The sequence below is a fragment of the Ambystoma mexicanum genome, chromosome 9 (genome assembly GCF_040938575.1).
Source record: "Ambystoma mexicanum isolate Mex_15411 chromosome 9, UKY_AmexF1_1, whole genome shotgun sequence".
Classification (NCBI taxonomy): domain Eukaryota; kingdom Metazoa; phylum Chordata; class Amphibia; order Caudata; family Ambystomatidae; genus Ambystoma; species Ambystoma mexicanum.
In genome coordinates this window covers 578685712-578698502 of record NC_090931.1, presented here as the reverse complement: position 1 = coordinate 578698502, position 12791 = coordinate 578685712, and the positions used below count along the sequence as shown (strand labels likewise).

General features: G+C 45.0%; 1 protein-coding gene across 1 annotated transcript in view; it reads left to right on the top strand.

The window, feature by feature from the left end:
• Positions 1–12791, top strand: part of LOC138488299 (multidrug and toxin extrusion protein 1-like) — a 638882-nt gene that overhangs the window by 158368 nt on the left and 467723 nt on the right. Inside the window, exon 5 of the mRNA XM_069615181.1 lies at positions 10967–11009. Within this exon, the coding sequence (XP_069471282.1) occupies positions 10967–11009 (43 nt within the window). The remainder of the gene's footprint in view (positions 1–10966; positions 11010–12791) is intronic.

Below are 12791 nucleotides of genomic sequence, written 5' to 3'. Positions count from 1 at the left end.
AGTCCAGTCCAGAGTTTCGTTACAAGTCTGCAATTTGTTCCCTGTGATTCCAGTCCAGAGTTTTGGTTCCTAGCCTGTAGTTCAGTCTGCAGTTCATTGAATTGAATTGATATTTTATTTCCATCGCCCCCGTACACAAGTGTTTCAGAGCGCGACAAGGCAAGGGAGGGGAACAGGGGAGAAAACAACGATCTTACTTGGCCCAGTGACATTGAGAACGCACAAGTACATGGGAGAGGGGGAGGGCAAAAGTGTATGTAAGCGGGGAGAAGTGGAAAATGCATAGCAAAAGAGAAACCGATAAATAATAATAAATAAATAATAAAGGCAACAAACCGTGGTAGTGCAGCCAGCAAGTGGCAAGTGCTGGGTTTAAGGCAGCAGACAGGGTAGGTCTGATAAGTGCAGGAAGAAAGAGGGGGTGGGGGCTGTATGGGTACAGATACAGACCGCAGTGCAATAGGTGGCAGGGTGAGCAGATACCTGGGCCCGGAGGACAGAGGGTGGCCAGGTGCACGGTGCCAAGAGAGAACATATCAGAGGGGGAGCAAGACAGAGGCAAAGAGGAAGGTCTTGAGGTGCTTCCGGAACAGGAGATGGTTCTCCTTAAGTTTTAGATTTGATCCCAGTCCATAGTTTACGGTCTGCATTTCCAGTCTACAGTAATTGTATTATTGCTTTCCAGTTCTTTTGCTTATGCTCTTACCCACTTTTCTCATCTTGAACCTTGCTTACTATGACATCTTGTTTTTTTCTTGATATCTCTGTGCTACTGTGTCTGTCCTCACTTGCACATGTGTGATTCCTTTGTCCAGAGTGTGGCTGCTGTTTTTTCCAGCACAAAATTTCTAGCACTTTCCTTTGTCCAATCTCGGCAATGTCCCTTGTGCAGCATCTGTTAACAGTGTGCTGGCTCCTGTTTCAGGAGGCAATCATTGTTCCATTCCTGCTGGAGCTGTACATACTGTGGTCTTGTGAGTATTGTTTCCTTGTCTTTGCCTTAGGATCCAGGCATAGAAGGCCACTCCTGCTGCTCCTTTCCATGAACATTCAGAGCGAGGCATTGCAGGTAAAAGCAACCCGCTCCGAAGGTTAGTGTTTCCCCTCACATTTTGGTGAACCCTGTGACTATTCTGTGTACATTCTGTCTCTGACATCTCTAAGAAATCAAACTACCAACTGCAGCTCCTCAGAGGTATTCTTCCTTTCCTCTCCTTCCCCCAGAATCTCACTGTCTCTAGAGCTGTGGTTTTCTCTAGGCTGGACTATTGCAACAGCCTCTTAATAAATCTGCCTGCTACTACCTTCCGCCCTCTGCAACTCATCCAGGACTGCAAGACTTGTCCTTGGCCTCAAGCCCAGAGATCGTATCTCTCCAGCCCCAAAATATCTTCATTGGCTCCCAGCGGCTGTAAGGATTAAGTTCCAAACCCTTTGCATTGCCCACATGGCCTTCTGGGGTCTGTGTCCACAATACCTTCAACTCTCCATTCCGAAATACCTTCCTACTTGAGCTCTTTGCTCCTCCACCTCCAACTCCCTCAGGGTCAGTCGCTTCTCCAAGCAACAGGTTGGTGGTAGATCTTTGTTCGGCTGGGGCCTCCCTCTTGAACATCCTCTCGGAAACTTGAGGAGAACCATCTTCGGTTCTGGAAGCACCTCAGGACCTTCCTCTTTGCGTCTGCCTTCTCTCTTCCTCTCCTCTGCTGATCTCTGTCTGTTTCTGCACTGGTCATGTGGCTACCCTCTGAATTCGGGCCCAGATTCCTGCTGCACACCTGCACTGCCTTCTGGCAACCCTTGCACTTGGGTCTGTATGTGCAACCCTACAGTCTCCTTACCTGCACTTATTAGACACCAGCTGTCTATGCTCAATCCTTGCACTTGCCTCCTGCTGGCCGCACTACCTGTTGTTGTTTTTGATCACGTGTTCAGCACTTTTCTCTCCTCCCCTGCCCTTTGCACTTCCCCCTTCCCTCTCCCCTGCACTTGCGTATTCTCACTGTCACTGGGCCTAGTAAGATTGTTGTTTTGTCCTCCATTGTACCCCTCCCTTGCCTCGTTGCGGCTTGAAGCATTTGTGTATGGGCAAGATATAAATAAAATATCATATCATACACCGTAAGAGCCTAACGTGTCTGTCTTAGTTGGACTCCCTGCCCTTTTCTGTTCACTGTCATTGTTGCTCGTCTATGCATATAGCTCATCCTTTCATGTCTGCTAACACTTTTCCGTCTTGTCTCATGTATATAATTCTGTCTTTAGCTATGGGGGTTCTGGCACCTCTTTGAGCCCCTGACAGTAAGGAGTAGTGTCAATGTAAATCACAATGCAACAATACAATTTGACCAGTCGATAAATGCAATGAAATAGTGAGTATTTGACCAGAAAATCTTGGCAAGTAACTTTTCATTTAATGTATCCAATACACAGAGATCCTGCATCTCAAAGCAGCATCCTCTGTTGCATACATTCTCTAGTCCCCTTTTCTGAAACCCTCCCCATAAGTCACATTACCAGTAGATCTGACAAGTTTTCCCATCTTCACCATCTTTCGAGATATCTCAGGTTTGACTAAAAGTCGAACATAAACATCATCATTCTTGTTTTGGAAGCAGCACTTAGTTCGGCTCATCTCCTCTATCACTACTCTGTGATGGGCAACAGTTGAGGATTCTTGACTGCACCCATGTTCTCCCCAAGTGTACATATCAACCCTTTTTAATAACGGTGGTTCCCATTATACCCCTCTAAATGAACTAATGAAATCAGGGAAAGACATAGTCGTCCTTACCTCAATAGAACAGCCTTTGTACGTGCAAGGATATGCAGTGTGGCACACACCCTCAAAGCACCCTATGAAAAGAAGCATGCAGTTTCTCCCATGGTTCCCCAAATTGAGCTAAGAACTACAAAAGGCAACAACCGCAAGTCGTCCTGACCCCACATCATCCAATGAAATGAAGAATACATTGTCCCATACACACTAAAACTCCCCTACACAAACAGAACCCAAAGTATCAACTAAGCCTGTAAACCAGCCAGCAGAAATAATCTAAAGTGCCTTCAGCACCCTCCAAATCTGCATAACACAAGAACCCACAATGTTACCGCTCCACAAAGTAGCCTATAAAAACCCCAAAACTCGCCCACGGTGAGCCAGACTCAATTCAGCCTACAATACTAAAAGTATGTGTACCTGAAAATGTAGCCATTGTTCTATCTTGCAGTTATTGCTCCAACTGTCTCATTTGATGGTGTAAGGTATCCATGGCTGTGTCTATGCTAAAATCACTAGGACTGAATTAATAGTTGTTATGGTGATTAAGGGCCTTCACTGGGGCAGTTTTGCCACAAATCACATTGACATGTCTAGCAAATGACTGACTAGTTTCCTGGTACGCCAACAAGTGTGTTCAACTGTACGTTACTGCTCAATCTTTTTGATCTTGTATGGGAACGGTCCTGACGATGTCTCGCCGCTCTGCATAGAATCTGGAATAGGGTGTCTTGACATCCGCCCTTTGATGCCAGCAGATTGTATTGTGATCAAAGATGCGCAGCGAACCACGAACGTGAGAAAAATCGCAAATCCACTGTGCCAGTGATCACGGTGCAGACCAGAAGCGCACATAGATATTTTGACGTCTAACCAGGATATTTAGCGACATATGACTGATTAGACTCTGACAAACAGACCACGATTGTGAGGAAGTTGCCACTCTGGTGTGTCAGTGATTGTGGTGTGCACTAGAAGCCAGCCCTAGGGATAGGGCTGTGGTACGCATAGTCACTTCCAACCAGAACACTAAGCGACACGAGTGTAAAGACTGCATAGTAGCTCGGCTTAGAGGTGATCTGATCGCTTGAGCATTAAGGATTTGTCCCATAGTTTTGGGCGACCTCCAAGATAAGAGTTGTAGATGATGCCCCTTACTCCATGTACCCCGAAGTGAGGCATAGTGTGAACTCAGCTTCTGTCCTGAAGAAGCTTGGGATAATAGATGCTATACGCTAAAGCCCAATCAATCAGTCAATCAATCAATTTATTTGTATAGCGCTCTATCACTCTGATAGTCAAGATAGATGAAAACGAAAAAACCCAGGTGTCAAAGGGGGTAAGTATCTCTGAGCTATATCTAAAGAGAAAAGTTTTGAGATGCTTTTTGAAGGATAAGAAATCCCCAATTTTTCACAAATTTTCAGGCAGCGAATCCCAAAGCCTGGGGCCGGCCACTGAAAAGGCCCGGCCACCCAAACGTTCTTTCCTGTACTTTGGTATCTGAAGGAGTGCTGCATTAGAGGTTCTCAAAGAACGCAACAGGCTATGTCTAACCAGCTTCTCCTGGATGGCTAAGCATCCCTTTCCACCTAGTGCACGGTGCATAATGCAAAGTGCCTTAAACTGTATCCTAGCTTCTACCGGGAGCCAATGGAGAGATTGTCTAGCCTTTGTTACTCCTGGTCTGGCTGGCAAGTGGGTAACCAAATGCACTGCTGCGTTTTGTAGCACCTGCAGGCGCTGCATAAGAAAGGTAGGCTGTGACAGGTAAACAGCATTACATTAATCCAGACTCTCATTAACACAAGCTGCCACTACTTGAGCATGAAATATATCTCAAATAAACAGGAAGACTTTCTTTAGCTGTTTGAGCTTAACAAAGCCTGCACCATACACTGAGTTAACCTGCGCCTCCATAGACAGGGATTCCGAAAGCTTTACACCTAAATTACTAACTGTCTTGGAGGGCTTAGGTAACAGGCCCAGTGATGTGGGCCAAAAAGCATCAGACCATACATCAGCAGCCCCTGGTGGGCCCGAAATCAGAATCTGTCTTCCCGCCATTAAACTTGAGCCAATTTGACTCCATCCAGACTCGGACGGCTTCCAGGCCGTTTTTTAGCTCATTTCTTATATCGCCCTACTTAGTGTCTAGTCTAAACTGCATCTGTATGTCATCTGCATATGAGAAGAATCTAAAGCCAAACAGATGAATCAAGATCGGCAAAGGGCGAATATATTAATTGAAAAGCAGGGGAGAAAGAGCCAAACCCTGCGGAACACCGCAGGAGACCGAAACCGGAGAGGAGCGGTAGGGGTGAAGGGAAACTATCTGTGAGCGAGAGGTCAAGAAAGCATGAAACCAATCCAGTGCTGCCCCAGCAAATTCTGCCTCCTCTAGTCTCGCCATCAATATTCCATGATCAATGGTATCGAAAGTGGCTGACCGGTCCAAAAGAATGAGACCTGTCGTGCCGCCCTCGTCCCTGATCATGGTAAGATCATCCAATACCGATACCACAATTGATTCAGTTCCCATCAAGGGGCGAAAGCCCATTTGGAAGCTATCTAAGATGTCTTGACTCTCCAAGAAAGTTCTCAATTGAGGGTCACTACTGTTTCCAAAACCTTCATAGGAAAGGGCAACGGCCAAAATCAGAGGATCAAGTGATGGCTTTTTCAGCAATGGAATTACTAAAGCCTCTTTAAGCTTAGACGGAACTACACCCCATTGCAGAGACAAATTTACTGCAGCAGCCAGTGTGTCATAAAACTCCATAGGCACTGCTTTAAACAGTCTCAGTGGAATGGGATCTAAGGGCGACGATGATTTAAGCTTTGCAACTATCTTAATTAGCTCCTCCTTGTTCGTTAAGGTGAAGTCAGAGAAAAAGGGCCTCTGCCTTTTTTCCGGCCACCAGCATATAGGGATGCCACTTTCAACGTTCACATAAAGTAGATTGCTTGGATCTCCCAGAGAAACCAACTGAAATACATGTCGACTAGCATCATCTGTTGTTTAACGGATAGACACATCTTTCCAAGAAAGGGGTGTAAAAAATATATGGTCTCAAGAATTTGTGTTTATAAGGTGATATATATTATGAAACTAGTTGCCAAGATGGATGATTAGGAATTGTGTATGAATGGAGGAGTGCATGTGTGCGTTAGAGCAACCTGAAGGGAGTATGTTAAAAATTATTATGTGATTTGATTAATGATTGGTACACCCTATGTCATTCTAGTACCACTGAAGGGTTGTTTGGAATTTTGAATAAATTCAGTTTTTTTGTTAAAATATCTAGTGACAAGTCTCTTGCCATTCTTGATCTACTGGTTCATTTTGTTGTACACACCCTTCCTGAAGATGCCACATTTCAGTTAAGAAATTATCCCCCAAACTGGCGCAGCTAAAGTGGGCCTAGGAGCAGTCCTGTCCCAGTTGCATGAAGGTCAAGGGCACCCAGTGTTCTATACCAGCAGGAACTTGTTCTCCCAGGAACAAAGTTATACAACTCAGGAACTGGAGGCTATAGCAATCACGTAGGCCATACCACTCTGAGGTACTATCTATCGGGGAGGATATTTAGACTTGTAACACCCTCTTACCCTTGAGCTGCATGTATTTGAGGAAAGACACCAATGCAATGGTGACGCAGTGTTATTTGTATCTATAGCCTTTCTGTTTTATGATGGAACATGGAAATGTCAAGGAGCTAGAAAATGTGGACTTTCTTAGCCACTATCGCCTAGAGGAGGGCCTAAAGCCAATGGTGGTAGCATGTGATGAATTCTGGGAATTGATCCCCTCTCCCCAAGTGGCAGCCACCCCCCATTGAGACTTGGGAGGTGAGCCTGCTAAACTTAACACCCCATAGGGGACAGGGCAAGTGGAAAATAAAAAGGGGGGGGGCTGATGGCTGCTGGTATTGCTCACTTTTGCCAACTGGCAATTTTCCTTTAAAAAAAAAAAAAGAACATTGTTATCACAAATATATTTGTGGTAAGTTGGGGTTTGGTATATAAAGTGGGGTGGGAACAGGGATGGGGCAGAGGGTCCCCACTGCATTTTACGATTTTAAAAAAGGTGGAAAAATTGGTGAAATGTTTTTGGGCAAAATGTCATTCGCCAAAAGAAAATCGAGGAAACCCAATAGATCCTGGCCGCTAGGCCTGCATTTTCATACAGACCCCAATGAAAAGTTGCCCATTAATGGTGAGGGGCATTGAGATCTTTCAGTCTAATTGATCTGTCGGTTGACTTTTTCAGTCTGAAGGCTTTGTATCTTGCATTAGTACCCGGTGCACACTGTACACCGGGAATACTACATGTGGATTGGCTCTTTTCCGAGCCATATCACACGGTATTCCCATGTATGTTAGTGCGTCCCGCGCGTGCTGAGTACTCTGTTCCCGGCGAGGGGCGTGGCAGCCCCTTAGCCAATGAGGAGGCTCTAAACGGGGCAATCCCCGCTCCGAAACTCCCCACCCTTCTCCCTCGCAAACTATCCCCTTCCCGCCCTCCCAACCCCACTTACCTTCTTTTTTCTTCTTTTCTTGGGAGCGAACGCGCTGGAAACACTTCTGTTCCAAGTGCGTCTGCTTCCGATGGCTGCCATGGAAAGGGAAAACGGACTGCGTTTTCCCTTTCCCGGCGGCCATTTTTTTCATCTTTTTTTCCTTCTGTTTTGAGCGTTTCGGAACAGAAAAAAATGCCATTAGTACCCTGGCCTAACGGGCGGGGGTACTAATGGCTACGCTAGTGCCTGTAACTACGGCCCCGGGGGCAGTACCTGGGGCGGTATTGGCCCGCCGCCTCGGGTCTTATTGCCACATGAGAGTATGGTCAACAATATTGCTGTCACAGCCAATCCTAGGAACTATGGCAGCTTGGCCAAGGGATACAGGATCTGAGGAAAAGGGTCTCGGATTGAGTACCAGCTTACCATACACTGTATTTCTTTGTAGACTAATCCTTTCCTACGGAATCTAAAAGGACAAAAAGTACCATAATCATAGAACATGTCACAGTTGGAGCTATCAAACTTCCAAGAATCCTACAGTCTTCTGACTTGAACTTGCTTGTTGTGCTTGAGACAAAATAGCTGAGCCAATATGAAATGCACCTTTCTGTTTTAGTGCATTGTCTGTGAATCAAGGTACCTGTGCTGATTCACAATCCATCCACTGTGTTATCATGTTTGTGCTTGGTCTCGGAGGATAGCTCAGGGGCAAGCAAGACGACACAGAGCACCACAGGTTTGATCCCTGGTCCGCGCCTAGAAACCTCTGGGTATTAATTGCGTTATAAATAACCTATCATATTATATCATATGTTGAAACCTTATCTATTCTATATGTGAATCTGGGAGGCGAGTCGACCATAAAGACTCACTCCTTTGTCCAGTATCTCTCTTCATTAAATCATTGGGCAACTCTGCCAACTAGATAAGAGGCCGCTTGGTGGTGTGTGAACTTTGAAGCCTCTAAATAAAGTATGTTTTACTATCTGCTGATGTCAGTGCCTGAAGGTTATTAAATGTGTGAAATGTGCCCCTTTCAAGCCCTAAATAAACATATGACGATGTATCTGCTGTTCGTGCCTAAAGGCCATTAAGGTTGAAATGTGCACATGGACATTAATGACCATTAGTACCTGGGGGAGAGCAGCTGGCCAATCAGGTGCCGTGAATTCTGGTGCAATCCTCCAGTAGCTGCCTGCATTTACTCTGCCACCTGTGGCCCTTCACCAGGTAACTGACATTTTTTTGTTTGGCCTGTGTCTCACATATGCCTCGTTCTCGCTCTCCTTGCACCAGTACCACAATAGTCTTCTTCACATTGCTCCATGAAGCTCTCTTCTCCATCCCATGAACTGCCCCCTCCACAATTTATCTTGTTGCTCTACCTCACCACTGCTCTCCCGCCTGCCATTTTCTGTGGTGACCATTTTTGTTTGTTTGATTTTTTTAAAGGAAATTGGGCATGTGTGTTCATTGGGGTCACAATTTCCCTCTAAAAAATAAAAAATAGAATCCTGGGCCCCACATTCTAGGTCAGACGGGGCCAGTGCCACCTGGCTCAGCTGGCCGGCTGTTACCAGCATACGAACATTAATAAACATATGAAGACTCAGCTGCTGTTTAAATGTGGAGTAGGCACCTTATAAGGGATATAGGGCCTCATTACGAGTTTGGCGGTATTGCGGCAGTAAATCTTTAGAAATACCACCAAACTAAATTACGGTTACCACCACTTGGTCCTGTAGAGTGACCACGGAAATTACAAAGTGGAGCTAAACCCGCCACTTTTCCTCCGTAAATTGGCAGATTTACCATGCAGAAATACCGTTGGCAGCAAATCTGTCAAAATTATAATTTGGTGGTGCAGGAAAAGTGGCAGTAACGGAATTACAGCCACTTTTTTCCAGCACCACCAGGCTTCTATTGAGGCCCATAGAGATTACAAAACATATAGCACACCACCTATGGCACTGAAGAATCTGACGAATGGTTCTAAAATGGCAGCCCCCCTGTGTTGATGGCGCATCCTGGAGGATATAGATGCATGGTACATGATTCAGAAGACTAATGTCTCACTCTATCTGTGAATTCTCAAATCTTTAAAGCCTGGCCATGGGAGTTCAACATCCAAGTTACACTCAGAATTGGAAAACGTGTTTGTTGTGTTAATCAAATGCAGGGATCGTTTTTGGGTCATACAAATTCAGAAATATCTTTATTCTAAAGTGCTGTGTGAGAAAGACTCAAAACACATATAGAGATCCCTGTACAGAAATGAGTAGAATTTTCTATGATCTCAACAAAGCAAACCTTTTTAATTAATACTTTGTTCCCTTCAAACCTAGGTAACCAAGGTCAAACACCCGGTTAGTGGATAGATTAAACTTGCAGCCGAGCAAGGGAAGTAAATGAAATGGCTTTGAATCCCGTCCTTGCAAAATAGCAAAAGTGGAATGCATTATCAGTTTACCAGTGTACACAGGCCAAAGTGCAGGTTTTCATTGACACAGTAGGACCATTACATATCCTAACTCTACAGCTCCCTCTAACGGTGTCAACGGGCAAAGCTACTCCATCGGCCAAACATACAGGGACAAACCTACATCTTTCCTTTTATTGTATTGTTAGATTAGATGTCCTCCTTACTTTGCATTTAAGCCATCTATAATTCTAATTGTGCAAATGCGATTGAATATAAAACATGCAGTGAATATAGCTTTCACGCCCCAGCAGAGGGGGCGGGCATAGCGTTTAACGGCCCGTCAGCCCGAGCTTTGGTAGGCCCTCTTCAGCTCGGGCTACGGGCCGTCAAACGCCATGCCTGGCCCCCTGCTGGGGCGTGAAAGCTATTCGCACCCTGGGATTTACCAGGGTGTACATAATTTTTTTTTTGTTTTATTACGATGGGAGATGAGCTCAGCGTGAGCCCATCTCACATCGAAGAAAAAAAAAGAAATTGCCGCCCCCTAAATGGGAAAGGGACTAGGTCCCTTTTCGGATGGCGGCGCCATGGCAAACATGCTCCAAAATGGCAACCAACATAGTCCCTTTTCTATTTTAATAGTGGCAGCCGTTTTGTTAACATTTTTGTTTCTTTTTTTCGTCGGGCAGTGAATGCCCAATCGCAGCTGGGAACGGTATATTGTGATTGGTCAATCTGCGTTTCCCAGGTGCGAATACATTTTCTCTTCCCTTGACTTAAAGAGTATAATTTCAAGATGATTTCCAAATCAGTCAGGCCACGTGGTTTTCACAACTAGTCCCTAGGTGCTCACATTATATCAAACTTCATATTCTGTCATTACCCCGCATTCATGACTCTGTAAACTGCACCCTCCATTCAGCTATGGTCTGTTAGGCCTGAGGGAGGGATGTATGGATGGATGGATGGAAGGAAGGAGGGAGCGAGAGAGAGAGAGAGAGAGAACAAAAACTTAATTTTGTTGCACATACGTCAAGTCTTCTAAGTACAATTGACTTAAATCCCTTCTCAATCACATCCATATCTTGGCAAGCTCTGGTACAGTACAACTGTATGTCCCTCAAAAAATGCATTAACGCAAGCAAGCCAAGAAACACCATCCCTCACAATATGAAATTGTGCCAGTGAAGAGTTTCTGTGCAAATCTGTTAATTGAAATGTCTTCATTTCTGTCCACAGGCTAGCGGGGCTGTACGTCCTGATTTTCATCCCGGCCCTTCCGGTAAGCACACGCTGGACCCTTTCCTCTTTTTTGCTTTCAAGACTTTTATTTCTGGTACATATAGGGGTCGATAGTGATTTCTGTTTTTTTTATCACTTGTAGACAACAACTTCTGTGAATCAGCAACATTTGAATACTTTAGCAAATATAAACTTGGATGATGTGTCACAAAGAAGCCCTTTTTATTTCTACGATGAGAGGAGCAGGCTACTCCTCGTAATATTTATTTTTTATTTTAGCCTGGTATTTGTGAAAGCACACAGATTTGTATTTATTTAGGACATGGTGTTTTGACGAGAAACATGTACATAGTTACGTACATTAGTAGTCGGTGCCTTACAGTAGCTGACCAGGTTTATCCCAACAAAGCCATTGAAATTCAGCCCATTTGGGAAGTCATGCCAGCTTAACTCTGTGTGCTCCAGTTGATGTGCCCCATACTGCTATGTCTCCCATAATGTCATTTTGTATGTTGTGAATCCCTTCAATTATATTATATATGAGCCCTTGGGCTTTGCAACGGGCATGCACCGAGTTAAACTGGCCAAGACTTCCCAAATGTACTGAATTTCAAGGGTTTCGTTGTGATAAATCTGATCAATTTAACTAAACTTCAAAAAAATGTCAGTGAATTCCAAGGGTTTTGTTTTACCATAGCTATTTTCTGCGCCACTGGCAATGGGCATAGGCCATTGCCAGTGGGCATGACCGAAGGCCGTGCTCACTAGCCAGGGCTCATGGCCATGGCAACTGTCCATAGCATAGGCCATTGCCAGTGGCCACATCTTTTGGCCTTGTCCACTGTACATTACCTGGCCACTAAACATGGCCTTTGGCTATGGACAGTTGCCACGGTCTTCGGTCATGCCCACAGTCTGTATATTTTACAATACTACCAAGTCACTAGCCATGGCCTTCGGCCATATCCACTATGCATGTGTATTGTGCCCACTAGTTTTCGGCCCTGGCTAGTGATCACAGCCTTTGGCCGTAACCACTCTATAGTTTAAAACACTACCGGGCCACTAACCATGGCCTGCGGCTGTGGCCACTGTACATGCCTTTTGGGCCCACTAGCCAGGGCCTCTGGCCCTGACTAGTGAGCTCGGCCTTCAACCGTGCCCACCATATATTTTACAACACTACCAGGCCACTAGCCATGGCCTTTGGCCAGTAGGTATGGCCTTCGCCCGTGTCCACTACACATGTGTTTCAGGCCCACTAGACCGGTCCTTCGGCTGTGACCACTTTGTACCCTCTACCTCACTGTAACTGCAAACAATTATTTTTGTCTTTACTCTTTAAAAAAAAAATGTTTTCCCCATAACCGTGGGTATAATAGCAATGTACTACAGATAGCCATGTTTATCTGTAGCTATCCGATAAAGAACTTTGCCTTAATTTTCTCTTAACTAAAGTTTTTTTTTCAAATTCACCCTAGTTTTGTGGGTTACATATGCATTCTTGTCTGTTGACTGTTTAAAGCAATTGGGAGTTTAAAATGAACGACAAAGAAGCATCTTGGGAACACAATGGGATGGAGGATTACATGCCCTTTAAATTAGTTTGGAGGATACAGTTGGATAAGTGAGGAGGCACAGACTGTCTGGACCAAGACTTGTTAGCCAGGAGGGCTAGACCAGAATGGATTTAAGTTGTTGCTTGGATGATTGAATGGAGGGAATGGGTTTATGGTGGAGTGGTAGTATGTTTGGGTGCAAGGACTTGATGACCTAAGCAGTCCTATTACTCAGTCTGTTCTTTGCAGATTTCAGAGGTGTC